Source organism: Salvelinus alpinus, chromosome 11 (assembly GCF_045679555.1).
Source record: "Salvelinus alpinus chromosome 11, SLU_Salpinus.1, whole genome shotgun sequence".
Lineage (NCBI taxonomy): Eukaryota > Metazoa > Chordata > Actinopteri > Salmoniformes > Salmonidae > Salvelinus > Salvelinus alpinus.
Genome location: NC_092096.1, coordinates 66,121,827 through 66,141,358, shown reverse-complemented (window position 1 = coordinate 66,141,358; position 19,532 = coordinate 66,121,827). Strand labels below are relative to the sequence as shown.

The 19,532-nt window shown below is 45.6% G+C and overlaps 1 protein-coding gene across 6 annotated transcripts in view; it reads right to left on the bottom strand.

Moving 5' to 3' along the window:
* The window catches only part of LOC139534681 (protocadherin-7-like), a 223,586-nt gene extending 207,204 nt beyond the window's left edge, over positions 1-16,382 (bottom strand). For 4 of the 6 annotated variants that reach the window (XM_071334045.1, XM_071334048.1, XM_071334046.1 and 1 more), the window contains exon 1: positions 12,334-16,382. In XM_071334045.1, the coding sequence (XP_071190146.1) occupies positions 12,334-15,399 (3,066 nt within the window). In that variant the 5' untranslated portion in view covers positions 15,400-16,382. The remainder of the gene's footprint in view (positions 1-12,333) is intronic. The other 2 variants (XM_071334043.1, XM_071334044.1) reach the window with 1 other exon arrangement.
* Positions 16,383-19,532: the final 3,150 nt, after the last annotated feature.

Below are 19,532 nucleotides of genomic sequence, written 5' to 3'. Positions count from 1 at the left end.
CAGAGAACTAGTAGATAACTAGTAAAGAACTAGCAGAGAACTAGCAGAGAACTAGCAGAGAACTAGCAGAGAACTAGTAGAGAACTAGCAGAGAACTAGTAGAGAACTAGCAGAGAACTAGTAGAGAACTAGCAGAGAACTAGCAGAGAACTAGTAGATAACAAGTAGAGACCTAGTAGAGAACTAGCAGTGAACTAGTAGAGAACTAGCAGAGAACTAGCAGAGAACTAGTAGATAACAAGTAGAGACCTAGTAGAGAACTAGCAGTGAACTAGTAGAGAACTAGCAGAGAACTAGTAGATAACTAGTAAAGAACTAGCAGAGAACTAGCATAGAACTAGCAGTGAACTAGCAGAGAACTAATAGACAACTAGTAGAGAACTAGCAGAGAACTAATAGAGAACTAGTAGAGACCTAGCAGATAACTAATAGAGAACTAGTAGAGAACTAGCAGAGAACTAATAGAGAACTAGTAGAGAACTAGCAGAGAACTAGTAGAGAACTAGTAGAGAACTAGCAGAGAACTAGTAGAGAACTAATAGAGAACTAGTAGAGACCTAGCAGATAACTAGTAGAGAACTAGCAGAGAACTAATAGAGAACTAGTAGAGAACTAGTAGAGAACTAGCAGAGAACTAGTAGAGAACTAGTAGAGATCTAGTAGAGAACTAGCAGAGAACTAGTAGAAAACAAGTAGAGACCTAGTAGAGAACTAATAGAGAACTAGCAGAGAACTAGTAGATAACTAGTAAAGAACTAGCAGAGAACTAGCATAGAACTAGCAGTGAACTAGCAGAGAACTAATAGACAACTAGTAGAGAACTAGCAGAGAACTAATAGAGAACTAGCAGAGAACTAGCAGAGAACTAATAGAGAACTAGTAGAGAACTAGCAGAGAACTAGCAGAGAACTAATAGAGAACTAGTAGAGAACTAATAGAGAACTAATAGAGAACTAATAGAGAACTAGTAGAGAACTAGCAGAGAACTAATAGAGAACTAGTAGAGAACTAGCAGAGAACTAGTAGAGAACTAGTAGAGAACTAGCAGAGAACTAGTAGAGAACTAATAGAGAACTAGTAGAGAACTAGCAGAGAACTAATAGAGAACTAGTAGAGACCTAGCAGAGAACTAATAGAGAACTAATAGAGAACTAGCAGAGAACTAATAGAGAACTAGTAGAGAACTAGCAGAGAACTAGTAGAGAACTAGTAGAGAACTAGCAGAGAACTAGTAGAGAACTAATAGAGAACTAGTAGAGACCTAGCAGATAACTAGTAGAGAACTAGCAGAGAACTAATAGAGAACTAGTAGAGAACTAGTAGAGAACTAGCAGAGAACTAGCAGAGAACTAGTAGAGACCTAGTAGAGAACTAGTAGATAACTATTAGAGACCTAGCAGAGAACTAGTAGAGAACTAGCAGAGAACTAATAGAGAACTAGTAGAGAACTAATAGAGAACTAATAGAGAACTAGTAGAGAACTAGTAGAGAACTAGTAGAGAACTAGCAGAGAACTAATAGAGAACTAGTAGAGAACTAGTAGAGAACTAGCAGAGAACTAGCAGAGAACTAGTAGAGACCTAGTAGAGAACTAGTAGATAACTATTAGAGACCTAGTAGAGAACTAGCAGAGAACTAGCAGATCTAAAAACATGTAAATCCATTAAAAATACATTGGGCCGGGATGATACCAGTATTGTCATACTTCGTCGTATCATGGCAAAGAAACAAAACACAAATTGATTTTCACTTATTTTGGAAAACCACCCTAATGTTGGAAGCAAACACCATTATGTTGTCATCTAGAGTCACGTTCATTTATTTTCCGAGCTATAGCACTCCCCGCACCATCCCCGGCTACCCTTGCCAACCCTGCTGAAAAAAAACCTAGCGGAAACACTGACACATAAATATGCCCTGACCTTTTCCAGTCAACATAGTATCATCACGGGAAAGTCTCAGTGGGCCGTGCAATGTTTATGAAGAGCAGAAACTATTCTGTTGTTGCCCATTAAAATCAAAGACAGACAAACCCATGTAGCTACAGTATGATCCCTGTTGTGATCCCCCATGTTGACAGCAAACTATCCCCCTGAGCTCCACTAGCAGTGATGTTAAGTGATGTTCAGAGTTACTGGAGCTGTTGCTTGAAGAACAAGTGAATAAGAGGGGACAGCCACAATAGGAAATACCAACAATAGCTATGTAGCTTCCAGCGACATTGGGTGGGCCCCTATCAGGTATTTACACAAGCCCACAGACAAACAGAATTCAAAACATCTGGAGAGCTTTCCCCTGCTGCCGCCTCCACCTCCACAGCGGCATCAAGTGCAGGAATTTATACCTGGTAAAAGGGATGGATTACCTTCAAATCAGTATTTTCAGGCTAGATCTAATGTGAGAGCGCTGCATAGAAAATGAAATTCCATATCCGCTGTCATCAAATTGAAAAGTATGCTCAGAAAGAAAGGGGACGTCGCCGTCACTTCCACTTACAATCAGACGGCGAGTCGGTGAGCAATCAAGCCACATACCGTTTCCTCTCTCCTTCTTCTCTCGCATCGTGTTATCGTGACAAATGTTGGGGATGCATCTGGCCTGCTCCCAATTCAATCATGACTATTTACATTCATATCCCAGCTAACGGGCATAATGGCAGATGTACACTCGGAGCGAGAGAGGAGACGCGGGAGAGAAAGACAGAAAGAGACAGAGACAACAGAACAGAAGGAGAGAGACGAGCACAGAAAAAGAATGGAAAGAAAGTAGGAGAGTAAGAGAGAGAGAGAGAGAGAGAGAGAGAGAGAGAGAGAGAGAGAGAGAGAGAGAGAGAGAGAGAGAGAGAGAGATTGCTCAAGGCCTCCTTCAACTGTGTATACAATACCAGGCTTAAAAAGGTGATTGATTCCTGAGAAAACTCTTGCCCTCGAAAAGCCTGGCATTTTTTCATGTCAGGTAGTCAGTGCAGCTCATTCAAAGCCACTGAAATGCATGAGGTGTAATACCACGTATGTCACATCTTAATTAAGGAATGTTGTGTACATTGTCATACACTCAACCTGGTCATCCAACCAGCAGTCAAAGAGTTAGTCAGACAGAATCCAACACATTCAGTATTGATTAGGGGCTTGTGCTCTCCCTCTCTCTCATTTTCATTTTCTCTCGCTCTCCTTCCTTCCTTCCTTCCTTCCTTCCTTCCTTCCTTCCTTCCTTCCTTCCTTCCTTCCTTCCTTCCTTCCTTCCTTCCTTCCTTCCTTCCTTCCTTCCTTCCTTCCTTCCTTCCTTCCTTCCCTCCTTCCCTCCTTCTTTACTTGCTTCCACATCTCTCCTACATGCCTGCTCAGCTGTCAGGTAACCCTAATCCGAAGATTATTCACTGGCCTAAAACTAATGTATTTAAATCTCCCAATTCAAATTATTCTGGAATTTGCTGGCCAGTGCAATTCCAAGAGTATTTCTCTCTCTCTCTCTCTCTCTCTCTCTCGCCTACCTTCTCCCTCCCTCCCTATCTCCCGCCATTCGAGTCTCACTGCAGAGCACACATGCCTGGTGTACTGCTGCTGTCCACAGTAAAGTAAATTAAGCCACTGAGACAAATTTGATCAAATTAGCGTCAGTGGGCACGGCAGTAAACACAGCACCACAGGCAACATCCTGTACTACTACTAATAATAAATTGATACACCAACCAGCTGATCTCATTCTGCATCCTTGTCATCTCCTACCACCACCAGGCCTGTTCCCTGTGTATATACAGTACTTCATGGTTCTGTTCCCTGTGTATATACAGTACTTCATGGTTCTGTTCCCTGTGTATATACAGTACTTCATGGTTCTGTTCCCTGTGTTTATACAGTACTTCATGGTTCTGTTCCCTGTGTATATACAGTACTTCATGGTTCTGTTCCCTGTGTTTATACAGTACTTCATGGTTCTGTTCCCTGTGTTTATACAGTACTTCATGGTTCTGTTCCCTGTGTTTATACAGTACTTCATGGTTCTGTTCCCTGTGTTTATACAGTACTTCATGGTTCTGTTCCCTGTGTTTATACAGTACTTCATGGTTATGTTCCCTGTGTTTATACAGTACTTCATGGTTCTGTTCCCTGTGTTTATACAGTACTTCATGGTTCTGTTCCCTGTGTATATACAGTACTTCATGGTTCTGTTCCCTGTGTATTAACAGTACTTCATGGTTCTGTTCCCTGTGTTTATACAGTACTTCATGGTTATGTTCCCTGTGTATATACAGTACTTCATGGTTCTGTTCCCTGTGTTTATACAGTACTTCATGGTTCTGTTCCCTGTGTTTATACAGTACTTCATGGTTCTGTTCCCTGTGTTTATACAGTACTTCATGGTTCTGTTCCCTGTGCTTATACAGTACTTCATGGTTCTGTTCCCTGTGTTTATACAGTACTTCATGGTTCTGTTCCCTGTGTTTATACAGTATTTCATGGTTCTGTTCCCTGTGTATATACAATACTTCATGGTTCTGTTCCCTGTGTATATACAGTACTTCATGGTTCTGTTCCCTGTGTTTATACAGTACTTCATGGTTCTGTTCCCTGTGTATATACAATACTTCATGGTTCTGTTCCCTGTGTATATACAGTACTTCATGGTTCTGTTCCCTGTGTATATACAATACTTCATGGTTCTGTTCCCTGTGTATATACAATACTTCATGGTTCTGTTCCCTGTGTATATACAATACTTCATGGTTCTGTTCCCTGTGTATATACAGTACTTCATGGTTCTGTTCCCTGTGTTTATACAGTACTTCATGGTTCTGTTCCCTGTGTTTATACAGTACTTCATGGTTCTGTTCCCTGTGTTTATACAGTACTTCATGGTTCTGTTCCCTGTGTATTAACAGTACTTCATGGTTCTGTTCCCTGTGTATATACAATACTTCATGGTTCTGTTCCCTGTGTTTATACAGTACTTCATGGTTCTGTTCCCTGTGTATTAACAGTACTTCATGGTTCTGTTCCCTGTGTATATACAGTACTTCATGGTTCTGTTCCCTGTGTATATACAGTACTTCATGGTTCTGTTCCCTGTGTATATACAATACTTCATTACTCTGTTCCCTGTGTATATACAGTACTTCATGGTTCTGTTCCCTGTGTATATACAATACTTCATTACTCTGTTCCCTGTGTATATACAATACTTCATGGTTCTGTTCCCTGTGTATATACAGTACTTCATGGTTCTGTTCCCTGTGTACATACAGTAGGTCATGGTTCTGTTCCCTGTGTATATACAGTACTTCATGGTTCTGTTCCCTGTGTATATACAGTACTTCATGGTTCTGTTCCCTGTGTATATACAGTACTTCATGGTTCTGTTCCCTGTGTTTATACAGTACTTCATGGTTCTGTTCCCTGTGTATATACAGTACTTCATGGTTCTGTTCCCTGTGTATATACAGTACTTCATGGTTCTGTTCCCTGTGTATATACAGTACTTCATGGTTCTGTTCCCTGTGTATATACAGTACTTCATGGTTCTGTTCCCTGTGTATATACAGTACTTCATGGTTCTGTTCCCTCTGTATATACAGTACTTCATGGTTCTGTTCCCTGTGTATATACACAGTACTTCATGATTCCCAGGCAAACCCATGCTGCTTCTATAATGTTATGTCAGTCATCTGTGACTATCTTATTTTAATGGCTGTACTGTACCTAGAACACATTCATTTCATATGTTATTCTACCTTGTCCTGCCCACAATTGTTTTTTAATAATTTCCCTGTACGGGAAATTACCATTATTCCCCAACACTCATGCTGAGCACATAGAGTAACTAGTCAACTTGCATGATCCGCATTGGATTAAAATATAGAAGATAAACAAAACTGCAATTATAAGCAGAGTGATTTGCATCCTGTAACGGCCATGAGATCCACAGTGACAAAATCAAATCAAATCACATTTTATTAGTCACATGCGCCGAATACAACAGGTGTAGTAGACCTTCCAGTGAAATGCTGACTTACGAGCCCCTAACCGACAACGCAGTTTCAAAAAATACAGATAAGAATAAGAGATAAAAGTAACAAGTCATTAAAGAGGAGCAGTAAAAAATAATAATATATACAGGGGGGTGCCGGTACACAGTCAAAGTGCGGGGGCACCTTGTTGTTTTCCAATGTTTTCTCTCCGGTCGAGCCTCGAGTCTCGTCTCTCAGTCGACCCCGTATCAGCGTCCACAGGGGAGTCAACATGGCCAAAACTGTGGGCTTCCCTCAACCCATTTGACACAGATCAAAACCAACTAGATGGAAGGACAACGCTGAGTTGTGATACTAAAATACACACAGAGGGAACGGTGTACCATATGGTTGCTATGGCGATAAAGGACAAAGAAACATACGTTTGCAGTAGACATAGGTTGCCTGTGTTGCGGCTGTTCATTTAGATATAGGCCGTAGACTAGTTATAAACATGCAAGGGTAGTAGATAGCAACAATTAAGGTTCACAGAAGGGGGGGGGGGGGCAGCAAAACAAATGAGGTCAATTGTGGCTTCTCAAAAGTGTTTAAGTAGCTACAATAGTTTTTTTGGTTTAAACAAATTAGCCTCCAGGCAAATGGAGGGTTTTCCATATTGGTTTTGTGATCTCGCCGGACCGAGAGTACAAAAAGCTTGTCACTTCCTGTGTGTGTGTGTGACCAGCGAACACAGACAGAATGACCCCTATTTGCATGGCGATGTTGTTTGTTTGAGATACTGTGGTGAGAAGGGAACATGGGTCCTATGTAAATGAGGTAAGCTGGGGCTTGATAGGTCAGAGGACGGGAGGGGAGGGGACAGCAGGGGAGGGGAGGGGACAGGAGGGGAGGGGGAGGAAATGAGGGGAGGGGAAAGGGGGGGACGGGAGGGACGGAAGGGGAGGGACGGGTGGGAAGGGGACGGGAAGGGATGGGAGGGACAGAAAGGGAAGGGACGGGAGGGGACGGGAGGGAGAGGAGGGTAGGGGATGGGAGGGGAAGGGACAGACAGAGGGAAGGGACTGGAGGGGACGGGAGGGAGGGGACAGGAGGGAGGGGACGGGAGGGAGGGAGGGGATGGAAGGGGACGGGGGAGGGAGGGGACGGGAGGGGACGGAAGGGGAGGTACGGGTGGGAAGGGGACGGGAAGGGATGGGAGGGACAGGAAGGGAAGGGACGGGAGGGGACGGGAGGGAGAGGAGGAGAGGGGATGGGAGGGGAAGGGACAGACAGAGGGAAGGGACTGGAGGGGACGGGAGGGAGGGGACAGGAGGGAGGGGATGGGAGGGAGGGAGGGAGGGGATGGAAGGGGACGGGGGAGGGAGGGGACGGGAGGGGACGGAAGGGAGTGGACGGAAGGGGACGGGAGGGGACGGGAGGGAGGGAGGGGACAGGAGGGAGGGGACAGAAGGGAGGAAGGGTACGGAAGGGAGGGGACGGGAGGGGACGGGAGGGGACGGAAGGGAGGGGGAGGATATGATAGGAGCAACAGCTGTGCTAAGGGAACTGAGCTGAGGGAGAAGAGGGCGGTGAGGGAAACGGGGCCACGTCCAGTCATGCTGCACCAACCCTAACCTGGGAGGCAGCCTCAGCTGACTCAATGATCTGAGCTTTATACATGCCCTGAGGGGAGGCAGAGGGATAGGATTACAACCTGCCTCTGGTCTCTATTGTTTAGAAGAGATAATATCACCTGGATCGGTATATCAGTCTTTTAAATGACCCAGTTAAAAATCCCTGTTCAGTAAACAGTGTTGCTTTTGATAGGACAGGTGGGCTATTCTCTTTTATATCTAATCTTGGACAATCATTTTTCTTTAGGCATTTGGTACCTGAGAGTATGACGATCATCAACTGAAGCCCTGTTTAACACAGGGACTTAGCTAGGGAAATATGACAACTGAGAACAATGTCGCAGTAGGCCTACAAAAGGAAGAAAGAGAACAAAAAAACAGGCCCGGATCCAATCTGTGGACCTCCAGGAGGGGCTGAAATGTCAGGTACATCACCCTCCTGCTCTAACTCTCGACAGCTGCTCAGTGACACGCTGGCTTCTCGCTCTGCGCTCGCCTGGCTTAATGACTAATGAGTAAAAGAGGAGGCTTCGCCTCGCCCGCTAAACTCAGCTGGTTGCCTGGTTACCTGCTTGGAGACTGAGCCTGAGCCGGCTGCTGCCTGTGCGGTGGTTATTGTGAGATTAGGTAGGCGAAGGATGAGCTGGAAGGAGACCTAGGAGGAACCTGATACCGCAGAAGAGACTCACAGTCAATGGGACTCTACTCTACCTCCCCCCTCTACCTTGCCTGTGAAACAGTAGACCATTCTGTCTACCACAAACAGGGCTCTCTTTCTTGTGTCTTTTTCGATTTCTAGGGGGAGAGTGAGAGAAAGATAGAGAGAGAGGTGGAGAGAGCAAGAGAGAAGAGAAAGTAGCGGGAAAGAGAGAGAAAATAAGTCAGTGGGTGTTTGTGAGTGAGCGAGACCATCAAAAGATTTCAACCTCATTTAGCCTTAAATATCATAGATTACATTTTGGATTTCCTGCCACTGTAAATTCAATAAACAGGGGGTGAAATCTGATTTCTTTTGAATAGAAATTTCCAAATCTAATGTGATCAATTTGACATTGGGGATTACCCCGTCTCTAGCAGTCACGATACAATGTGATCTGCTGTGCAATTCTCGACAATCAGACATGACACCGTATCCCTAATCCACCCTCCCATCGGCTCTGCAAGCAAAACCATATCAACAACAGTGACGGACAAGACGAACTTGTGAAAAAATAAGTTTCATTCCATAGATATAATCATCTCGTCATTCACCGTCTATGTTTAATTCCATAGAAATATAATCTAATCATTCTACGTGTATGTTTAATTCCATAGAAATATAATCTAATCATTCTACGTCTATGTTTAATTCCACAGAAATATAATCTAATCATTCTACGTGTATGTTTAACTCTATTCCCAGCTAATGAGAATTCTTATGCATTTCATTACACGTTATGAACTCAACTGAAGGGGGGGGGGGGGGGGGCGGGGGGGGGCTTTACCTAAACACCAGCGTGATTAGCTGTGGTGGCCCTAAACAACAAGAGCATGAAACTAGAGAGAGAGAGACTACTCTGTGATCTTAATAAAGACATGACCACTTGATGCCATAATTGAGGCACATAACTACGCCAAGGGCCATTCCCGGCAATTAACTTAACCTCGGGAGACTGTATGTGCAGCCATTAACTCAGTTCCCCTCCACCTCAACCAAAAGTATCAACAGTGAACGTTTGACAAGTATGCAGGGGAATTTAACAATGTGTTAGAGAATATTATATGCACTACAATGCCAAAAGTATGTGGACACCTGCTCGTCGAACATCTCATTACAAAATCATGGGCATTAATATGGAGTTGGTCCCCCCTTTGCTGCTATAACTCTTCTGGGAAGGCTTTCCACTAGATGTTGGAACATTGCTGTGGGGACTTGCTTCAATTCAGTCACAAGAGCATTAGTGAGGTTAGGTACTGATATTGGGCGATTAGGAATGGCTCGCAGTCGGCGTTCCAATTCATCCCAAAGGTGTTTGATGGGGTTAAGGTCAGGGCTCTGTGCAGGCCGGTCAAGTTCTTCCACACCAATCTCAACAAACCATTTCTATATGGTCCTCGCTTTGTGCGCGGAGGGAGATTGTAATGCCGAAACTGAAAACGTTTGCGACAAAGTCGGAAGCACAGAATCGTCTAGAATGTCATTGTATACTGTAGAGTTAAGATTTCCCTTCAATGGAACTAAGGGGCCAAGTACGAACCATGAAAAACAGCCCCAGACCATTATTCCTCCTCTACCAAATTGTACAGTTGGCACTACACATTCGGGCAGGTAGCGTTCTCCTGGCATCCACCAAACCCAGATTTGTCTGTTGGACTGCCAGATGGTGAAGTGTAATTCATCACTCCGCTGCTTCAGAGTACAATGGTAGGCGAGCTTTACACCCCTCCAGCTGACGCCTGGCATTGCGCATGGTGATCTTAGGCTTGTGTGCAGCTTCTCGGCCATGGAAACCCATTGCTACTAACAACATTCTACAAACAATAGAGACCAGGCAACACTTATATTGTATTCGCCAGTGGGAGTTACATTCACAACAACCGTGATGGAGAACGGAGAAAGTGAAGGAAGGCTTAAGAAGGGATAATTGCACATTCCGGTGGCGAGGAGAGCGTCTGCAAACCCTCAACACCCCGGTGTGTTTTGTGTCTGTATCGGAATCTTCAAACAAATGGACTTGTCTATAGAAAAAACGCTGCAGCGAGCGTGCACATAAAAACATTTAATAAATTATTACATAAAAGTGCAGCAGCACAGCTAGCAACATACAATACATGGCTCTGCCGCAGCGGCAGCGAATAGAGTGGCCTGTTAATTATGGATGAGACATCCGTAAGCAACAGCACTCCTCACACTCTGAGAAACAACCCACTGAATACAGCACTTTAGAAAGCTGTTAGAGACAGTAGCGAAAAGAGAGAGTAAAGGAGAGTGAAAGGGAGGGAGGGATGGAGAGCGGGAAATGAGAGGGGAATGGCAGGAGGGAGAGGGAAATGGAGTAGAGGAAGAGGAGATTAAAAAGAAAAGACTGCAAGAAAAAAGACAGGCGAGGAAAAAGAGCAAAGACATTTGAGAGCATTTGATTTGGAGGAGAGGAGAGAGGGGCAGAGATTGGTTTGGTGCTGAGAGATAGAGGAGAGGAGCGAGAGATGGGTTGGGAGATGAGGAGGCTTTGGAGGGAGAGATGCAGAGGCAGATACTGAGAGAGAGTGTGTGTGTGTGTGCGTGCGTGCGTCTGTGAGTAAAAAAGAGACAGGAATGATAAGGGACTAAAACAGAGAGAATGAAAGACAAGAAAAACAGAGGATGAGGGGAGAACGAGAACGAGAGAGACAGACCAAGAAAAACAGAGGATGAGGGGAGAACGAGAACGAGAGAGACAGACCAAGAAAAACAGAGGATGAGGGGAGAACGAGAACGAGAGAGACAGACCAAGAAAAACAGAGGATGAGGGGAGAACGAGAACGAGAGAGACAGACCAAGAAAACAAGAGTGTGCTGCTTGCCCCATGTAAGAGAACCATCAATAATGCATTAGACTGCCATAGAAAACAAATGAAACAATGAACAAGTGGTATCTTCCTGGCAAATGCAGATGAAAGGGAACCGACTTCATAATATATTAACCTTGCTTCGCCCCTCTTGGCTCCCCTGGTTGAAAACATTTGAAAAAAAACGATAATGTCAAATTGATTTATTCCCACAGTCCCCTAGAACATCAATGACCCTGTTGTGCTTGCCGTCACGGAGGAATTTTCACATTACAAACGATGGCACTAACGGAGTCAATGAGAGGAGAGAAGAAGAGAGGGAAACAGAGGTAGGGATGGAAAGAGGGAGAATGTGTAAAAGATAAAGAGGGAGGTAGAGAGAGATAAAGGAGAAAGAGAGAGAGAGAGAGAGGAAAGAGGAACGGATGGATGAAGAGTTAAATGAGTCTAGCCTATAGAAGGGACGGAGAGAGTAAAAGAGAGAGCAGGAGGGAGAGGTTTAGGGAAGCCTGATTTCACTGCTGGGTCAGTGAATTGATACAGACACACCAGTGCCCAGGAATGTTAGATGTGACCTCCTGCCCAGATGTTCCTAGTCAAGCAGAATAAGCCGAGTAAAACACGATACCACGGATAACATTCCTTTACACAGACACTCCTGTGCCTCATTTTCACAACGCCTTCTTTTTATCCTTGCTTTTTCCTCTAATAATAATAAGAAGTAGTTAGCCGTGTTACAATAAGGGTGGGGAGAGACTTGAACTAGCAGAGGGGTGTCCTAGCTACCCTGCCACATTTTCCGCTGTGATAGAATAACTGCAAACCAGACCCTTATGCAAGCTGTCTACAACACTCAAAACACATATGTGTACCGGTCAGCAAATGTGCCGCCCCAGTCAAAGTAAACCGCCTCACAGTACCTGCTCAGTTAAAAGAGCTGGATATGCTTAGGCGGGTGGAAATGATATCCTGGGGTAGGCTACGCATGTCCTCGTTTCATTTTCAATATCACATGCGGAATGGCACTCCAAACCCCAACAGATCAATACAGCTAACTTGACACACATTAGCACCATGAAAGAAACATGACTACTGAGACTAGCCCTGTCAGGAGGCATTACGCTGGAGATAACACTAAGAGAGGGAGAAACATGAGAGACATTTGAAAATAGAATGAAGAAAGAAGAAAAAAATAATATATATAAATATTGAGTCAATATGTTCTTACCTGTTTGTTGTACTTGTTGATGGTTTGACTGCTGTACTCAGAGCAGTGGTCAGATCCAAGGGAAATGTTATCTCCGGTGCCAACGAAGGTGTTGGCAGGGGGCAGGTCCTGAACAGCCTGATGCTTTTTCCCGGCCGTGGGCGATTGGGGGTGGAGCTGGACCGTGGGCAGTGGCGAGCTGGACTTGTAGTGCCGGGCCAAATCCGGGCTTCCGGGCCCTCCGTTAACGGAGCGGTAACGGCCCATCCCGGGGCTGTCGGACAGCTTCTCATTGACGCCGTCGTAGCGCTGGCCGTTGGGCTTGGACGCCTCGACGGTGACGATGCTGCTGTACAACGGCTGTTTGTTCTTCTTGTTCTTCTTGGGCTTCTTGCCCTTGTCATGCTGCTGAGGGGTGAAGAAGTCCTCGTGGTCCTTCTTGCCCGCCTCGTAGCCATTCTTGTTCTTGGGGCGGCAGTAGCGAGCCATGACCACGATGAGGATGATGAGGATGACCGTCATGATGCCCGACACCACGCCGATGACGATGCTCAGCCGCTGCTTGCCCAGGTCGTAGTTGGGGTCACCGGCGATGTTGGTATTGAGCGGAGTGCCCAGGCTCTTAGCCACCTGGGCCTCAACGATGGTGGAGTTGGAGAGGGTCTCGTTGACATAGACGTGCACCAGGGTGGTGGTGCTCTGCGAGGGCTGGCCACTGTCGTTCACCTGGACCACCAGTCTATGAAGGCCATAGTGTTTCTGCTCCAGCTTCCCAACAAGTGAGATGACCCCGCTGCCCCCGTCGATCTCAAACAGTTTGAAAGGGTTGCCCCCGATGATACTATAGTTTAGGTCAGCGTTGATCCCTGTGTCGGTATCGGTGGCCATGACAGTTCGTACTACAGTCCTAACATTGCTGGAGGGGGGCAGTAGGGTGTATGAGCTATTGATGGGGAAGGTAACGGTCGGCGGGTTGTCATTGTCGTCCATCACGAAGAGTGACACGGTGGCAGTGGCTGATCTGGGTGGGTCTCCACTGTCCACAGCCTTGACCCGGAACGTGTAGGTGGTTTTCTGCTCGCGGTCAAACGACATGGTGGAGAAAATGGTTCCTGTGTCGTTCTCAATGGAGAAGATCTCCTCCTCTTCCTCGATGAATAGGCTCATTTCTGCGTTCTGGCCTTTGTCGGCGTCAATGACGGTCACCATGCCAACAGGGCTGTTGGGTGTAAGGTTCTCTTTGACGTAGAAGGTGAACACGTCCTGCATGAATTTAGGCTCATTGTCATTCTTATCAGCCACTAGGACTACCACAGTGGCTGACCCCTGGAGTATGGGCATGCCCTTATCTTTGGCTATCACTTTGAACTGGTACCTCTCTGTTTGTTCTCTGTCCAGAATGGTGTTTACTCTGATGTCACCGTTGTCGGCATTAATGGAGAATATCCCATTCACAGAGGAATCGAGGGAGTAGGCGATTTCCGCGTTCTTGCCACTATCGGCATCGATGGCCAGTACAGTGGTCACCCTCTCGCCGGGGGCATTATTTTCTGGAAAGGACACCTCGACCACGTTCTGGCTAAAGATGGGTGGGTTGTCGTTGAAGTCGCCCACCTTTACGATGAGCGAGTTATTACTGGCCAGGCTAGGGCTTCCTGAGTCCACAGCCACGATGACCACGTTGTACTCCTGTGTGGCCTCGTAGTCCAGCGGCGCTGATGTATGGAGGAAGTATTTCTTCTTATTCATCTCACCCTCGATCTCGCTGGCCGGTTTGAGCTGGAAGGGCACGTCACCCACCACAGTGCAGGTCACGATGCCGTTCTCACCCTGGTCGCGGTCTGACACCTGGACTAAAGCAATAGGCGTGTCCACCACTACATCCTCAGCCACGTTGGCCACTCCATCCTTCAGGAAGATGCGTCCGATCTTACGGATCTCGATGGCTGGCACGTTGTCGTTCTCATCCTTGATGTTGAGGACCACGGTGGCCTTGTCCATTTTGGGCGGCTGGCCTCGGTCCCTCGCCATCACCGTGAAGCGTAGTTGACTCACCTCTTCGCGGTCAATACGATGGAGCACGCTCAGCCACCCCGAGGTCTCATCCAGCCTCAGCAGCCTACGCACTGACTCTGTGGCCGCGCCGAATACGTACTCAATCTGACCGTTCACCCCAACGTCCGCATCAGCTGCTTTCAGCTGCAGGATGGGGGCACCAGGGGAGCTGTTCTCCGGCAGGTCAGCTTCATACACAGCCTTCTCAAAGCGGGGGCTGTTGTCATTCACATCAGTGATCATCACCCTCAGGATGGCCTGGGAAGAGCGTGGGGGGTCACCCCCATCCCTAACACGCAGGGTGAGCTCATAAGAGTCCCTCTGCTCCCTGTCCAGTGCCCCTTTAATGATGAGCTGCGGCTGCTTTTCCCCGTCGGTTGTGTCAGCAACTTGCAGTTCAAAGACGCTGCTCCTGCCTGCCCCCTCGTCGAATCTCCTGTCCGCCCCGCGCCCCCCTGAGCTTGAGCCCAGGCGCCTGGAGCTCTCCCCGCTGTCTTGAATAAGCTCATATCTCTCAATTCCGTTCCGACCGAAATCTCTGTCGGTGGCCGTGGGCAGGAGATAGAGAGTGCCAATCGGCCTGTTCTCCTCCACCGATAGGGTCAGCACGGGAGATGGGAAAGACGGGGTGTTATCATTTATATCTAAAATAATGACTTTCCCCTCGAACAGGTCAACCCAGCTCTGCGCCGGTCCAATTACTGACACTTCAAAATCTATGAAACACTCGTTTTCATCAAATATCATTTGGCACTGCTGTAATTTTTCACGGTCTATCCGCCGTTCATTGGTGGTCAGCTCGCCTGTTATATTATCTATTTTGAAAAAATCAGATCCGGACTCAAGGGTAAATGTCACCTCGCCAGACCCGGCAACGATTCCGAGGTCCACAGCTACGTTCCCTACCCTGACATCCGCGGGTCCCTCCTCAGCCAAGCGATATCGGAGCACTTGCTTGGCAGCAGGCTGATTCAGCAGCTGCAGGATGAGTATACCGTAGCATAAATAGTCCACTGCGCCAGTAGTCCTCATTGTTCCCCGCAATGTAATGAATGGATTTTAAAGCCTTGAATCAAATGAGGATGTCCTTTACTTGGTGGTATAGTGTTTGGAAAGCAATAATTTTCGTTCTCGGATTATTTGAAGTCCTCCATTTCAGGAGGTGTGAGACTTCATCCTCCGGACGTCTTCCCACACCGCTTCGACTGCACTGAATAAGAGCAAGTGCACGGGCTCTCCTCTCCCCCTTTTCCACTGAATTTATGTTTCTTTCCTTCTTTCAATAAAAACTGGGCAAAACACAATCGAAACAGTCCGTTCAGTCCGGTCATATCATATGTCATGAATTCATTAGGAATCCGAATATTTTATGCGCGTAAAGAGAAATGCTATCTTATTTAATTGAAATTTAAAATCAGTCCAAGTCTTTTCAGTTACAAAAAAATCTTCCAAGATTGATATAGAAATGATGTAAATGGTCAAAATCCCAATTTCCCCGTCCGAAGATATGTCCAATACGGAGTAGTGGCAATGAAATGCCCACACAGATTCCCAAGTTGTGGTGATACAGTAGCCTACTTTACGGAGGGGCTCGTCTTCTTACCTTGAAGCAGTGGAGAAGCAGTGATTGTGTGTCCAGTTGCCTATCCAAGCAGAATCCGAGCGCTCTGATTTATTTACCTCCACTCACTTATAACAAGCAGTCCGTGTTTTATAGTTCACACAGTTACAGGCAATCGGGAGAGGAATAAATACAAAATGTACTCCCCAGCACAAAACCTCTGACCACGCGGGAATAACAAAAATGAAACAAACACGGACAATTGTAATTCCGATGTAGATATTGTGAAATTCCTACGAGAGAATCTTCTTACTGTCCCGCATTCTCAATCCAAGCGCCCTTTTCTCACCTGCATAAGCGCCGCGTGCGTTTGCAGCCCCTATCTGCGGCACTGTGAGAGCGATTCACAAATGATATTGCAGTCTCGCGCGCTCTCTCCACCCCCTCCAGTTTATTTCCCCAGCGCACGTAACCAGGTCTGAACTTGATCGTTATATAGGTTTAGTCTGGAGGGTAGCAGACGAAGTATGTGTTGAAATGAGAGGGAGAGAGGGAGGGAGAGAGAGAAATACAAATGTTGTATTTTTCTTGTTAGTATAAAGGGAAAGATCTGTTCACATACGACCCATTCGAATGGTCTTAGTCAGGGAGCGGGGGTATAGAGAGATGGTTTGGAAAATATACATTCTTCCGTCGACCCTTTTACGGAGGATGGTGTTTCATTCATTCGATGCGTAAATTGCATTATGGCTTATAATGTGCCAATAGCAAATCTTCGATTGCCGCACTTGACATCATGGTGCATTGGTTATTACACAGGCATAGGATGTATTTAGGCCTACAGTAGACGGTGCTATGAAACCCGTAAATCTATTTCTCACTAAAGTTGAGACAGTCGCCGCTCAATTTCGAATGATGGCTCGACTATATCAATGTGCTGCCAGGTCCATTTTCTGTCAAAGCATTTTCATAAACTTTTACGCATGTTTTACGCATGTACGATGCAATATCCAAGTCATATATTTAACCAGTTACGCTCCCTCGTCCATGATCTCTACATGATTCCTTTTTTTCCGAGGCTAGTACGAACAAACTGGGAGATGTGATGCTGAGTGCAGCGATGTGGTTACTCTCTGTGGTTAATGAATGTGTGTGGTCGCTTAACGCTTGATTCTCTCCGGAGCAACAAGCTCAGTGTATTCGCTTTCAGCTCTTTTTTGTCATCCCGTTTCTTTTGTTACCTACAGTAGTCTCTTATTTCCATGACTGGAGCCGATACACCTCGGTGGATGGGTAGTCAGTGTCTGCGACTCCGCCACTGCGCAACCCACCCAGAACTATCCCAATTAAAAGCGAGCGTGATTCTGTAATCGTTGTAGTCATCAGGTATTTCATATCAGATGCATGAGTGGATTAACGTCATAACGTGAAAATATATCAGAATATGCTAGTGAAATTTGCTTTTGCAGTATAGAAGTGGTTCAGATATTCACAATATCTATGGTACACATTTTGGGGTTTGGGACATGAAGTGACATTGACAGAATATCCTCTGAGGACATATATCAGCAGCTTAGCCTATTTTATTTTACTAGGCAAGTCATTTAACTACAAATTCTTATTTTCAATGACGGCCTAGGAACAGTTGTTCAGGGGCAGAACGACCTTGTCAGCTCAGGGACTCGATCTTGCAACCGTTCGGTTACTAGTCCGCTAGGCTACCTGCCGCCATTCCTCATGGTTGGAAATTTGGTAGGAAATTTGACTCTATACAGTTCCGTCGGAAATTATTCATACTCCTTGACTTGTTCCACATTTTGCTAGGTTACAGCCTTATTCTGAAATGTATTAAATAAAAACAATTCCTCAGCAGTCTACACACAATACCCACAATATGACAAAGCAAAAACAGGTTTTTAGAAATGTTGGCAAATGTATAAAAAAAACTAAAACAGAAATACCTTACTTACATAAGTATTCAGACCGTTTGATATGAGACTCAAAATTGAGCTCAAGTGCATCCTGTTTCCATTGATCATCCTTGAGATGTTTCTACAACTTGATTGGAGTCCACCTGTGGTAAATTCAATTGATTGGACATGATTTGGAAAGGCACACAAATCAAATCAAATCAAATGTATTTATATAGCCCTTCGTACATCAGCTGATATCTCAAAGTGCTGTACAGAAACCCAGCCTACAACCCCAAACAGCAAGTAATGCAGGTGTAGAAGAGCTGTCTATATAAGGTCCCACAGTTGACAGTGCATGTCAGAGCAAAAACCAAGCCATGAGGTCAAAGGAATTGTCTGTAAAGCTCTGATATTGTGTCGAGGCACAGATCTGGGGAAGGGTACCAAAAAATGTCTGCTGCATTGAAGGTCCCCAAGAACGTGGCCTCCATCATTCTTAAAGGGAAGAAGTTTGGAACCACCAAAACTCTTCTTAGAGTTGGCCGCCCGGCTAAACTGAGCAACCAGGGGAGAAGGGCCTTGGTCAGGGAGGTGACCAAGAACCTGATGGTCACTCTGACAGAGCTCTAGAGTTAATCTGTGGAGATGGGAGAACCTTCTAGAAGGACAACCATCTCTGCTTTACTCCACCAATCAGGCTTTTATGGTAGAGTGGCCAGACGGAAGCCACTCCTCAGAAAAAGGCACATGACAGCCCGCATGGAGTTCGCCAAAAGGCACCTCAGGCTGGGGTGAAGGTTCACCTTCCAACAGAACAATGACCTGAAGCAAATCTCCAAAACAACTGAGTAGTGGCTTCGGGTCAAGTCTCTGAATGTCCTTGAATGGCCCAGCCAGAGCCCAGACTTGAACCCAATTGAACATCTCTGGAGAGACCTGAAAATAGTTGTATAGCAACGCTTCGCATCCATCCTGTCAAAGCTTGTGAGAATCTGCAGAGAAGAATGGGAGAAACTCCCCAATTACAGGTGTGCCAAGCTTGTAGCATCATACCCAAGAAAACTTTAGGCTGTCATCGCTGTCAAAGGTGCTTCAACAATGTACTAAGTAAAGGGTCTGAAAACTTATGAAAATTAGATTTTTTAATAATGAAAAATGATTTAAAAAATAGCAAAGATTTCTAAAAACCTGTTTTCGCTGTCATTATGGGGTATTGTGTTTAAATTGATGAGGGGAAAAAACTATTTAATCCACTTTATAATAAGGCTGTAAAGTAACAAAATGTGGAAAAGTCAAGGTGTCTCAATACTTTCCGAAGACAATGTATATTGGAATGCTTAAACAAGTGTAAATCTAAAACACCTTCCGTGGTAAGAGATATAATTGATCCCAAAGCGGAATCATTAATCAACCCTAATACACATGAGTGCGCGCGTGCGTGAGCATCACGTGAACGCCAGCATTCATAATTACACCCGCGCGTAAAGGGCTTCCCCTTTCTCCCATTTCACATGGGGAGACCCGTGTACTGTATCCTACTGTGCTGTGCGTGCGCTGAGAGTATAGCATCACAATAAAATAAAATGAGAAAGGCAACGAGTCTTTTACTGTTCCAGCTGCATGTTGAAGCTCCTCTGAATTCCTGCAGTGGCCAGCCCAAAATCCCTGCTCTTCATCGCCCTCTGTCGTTG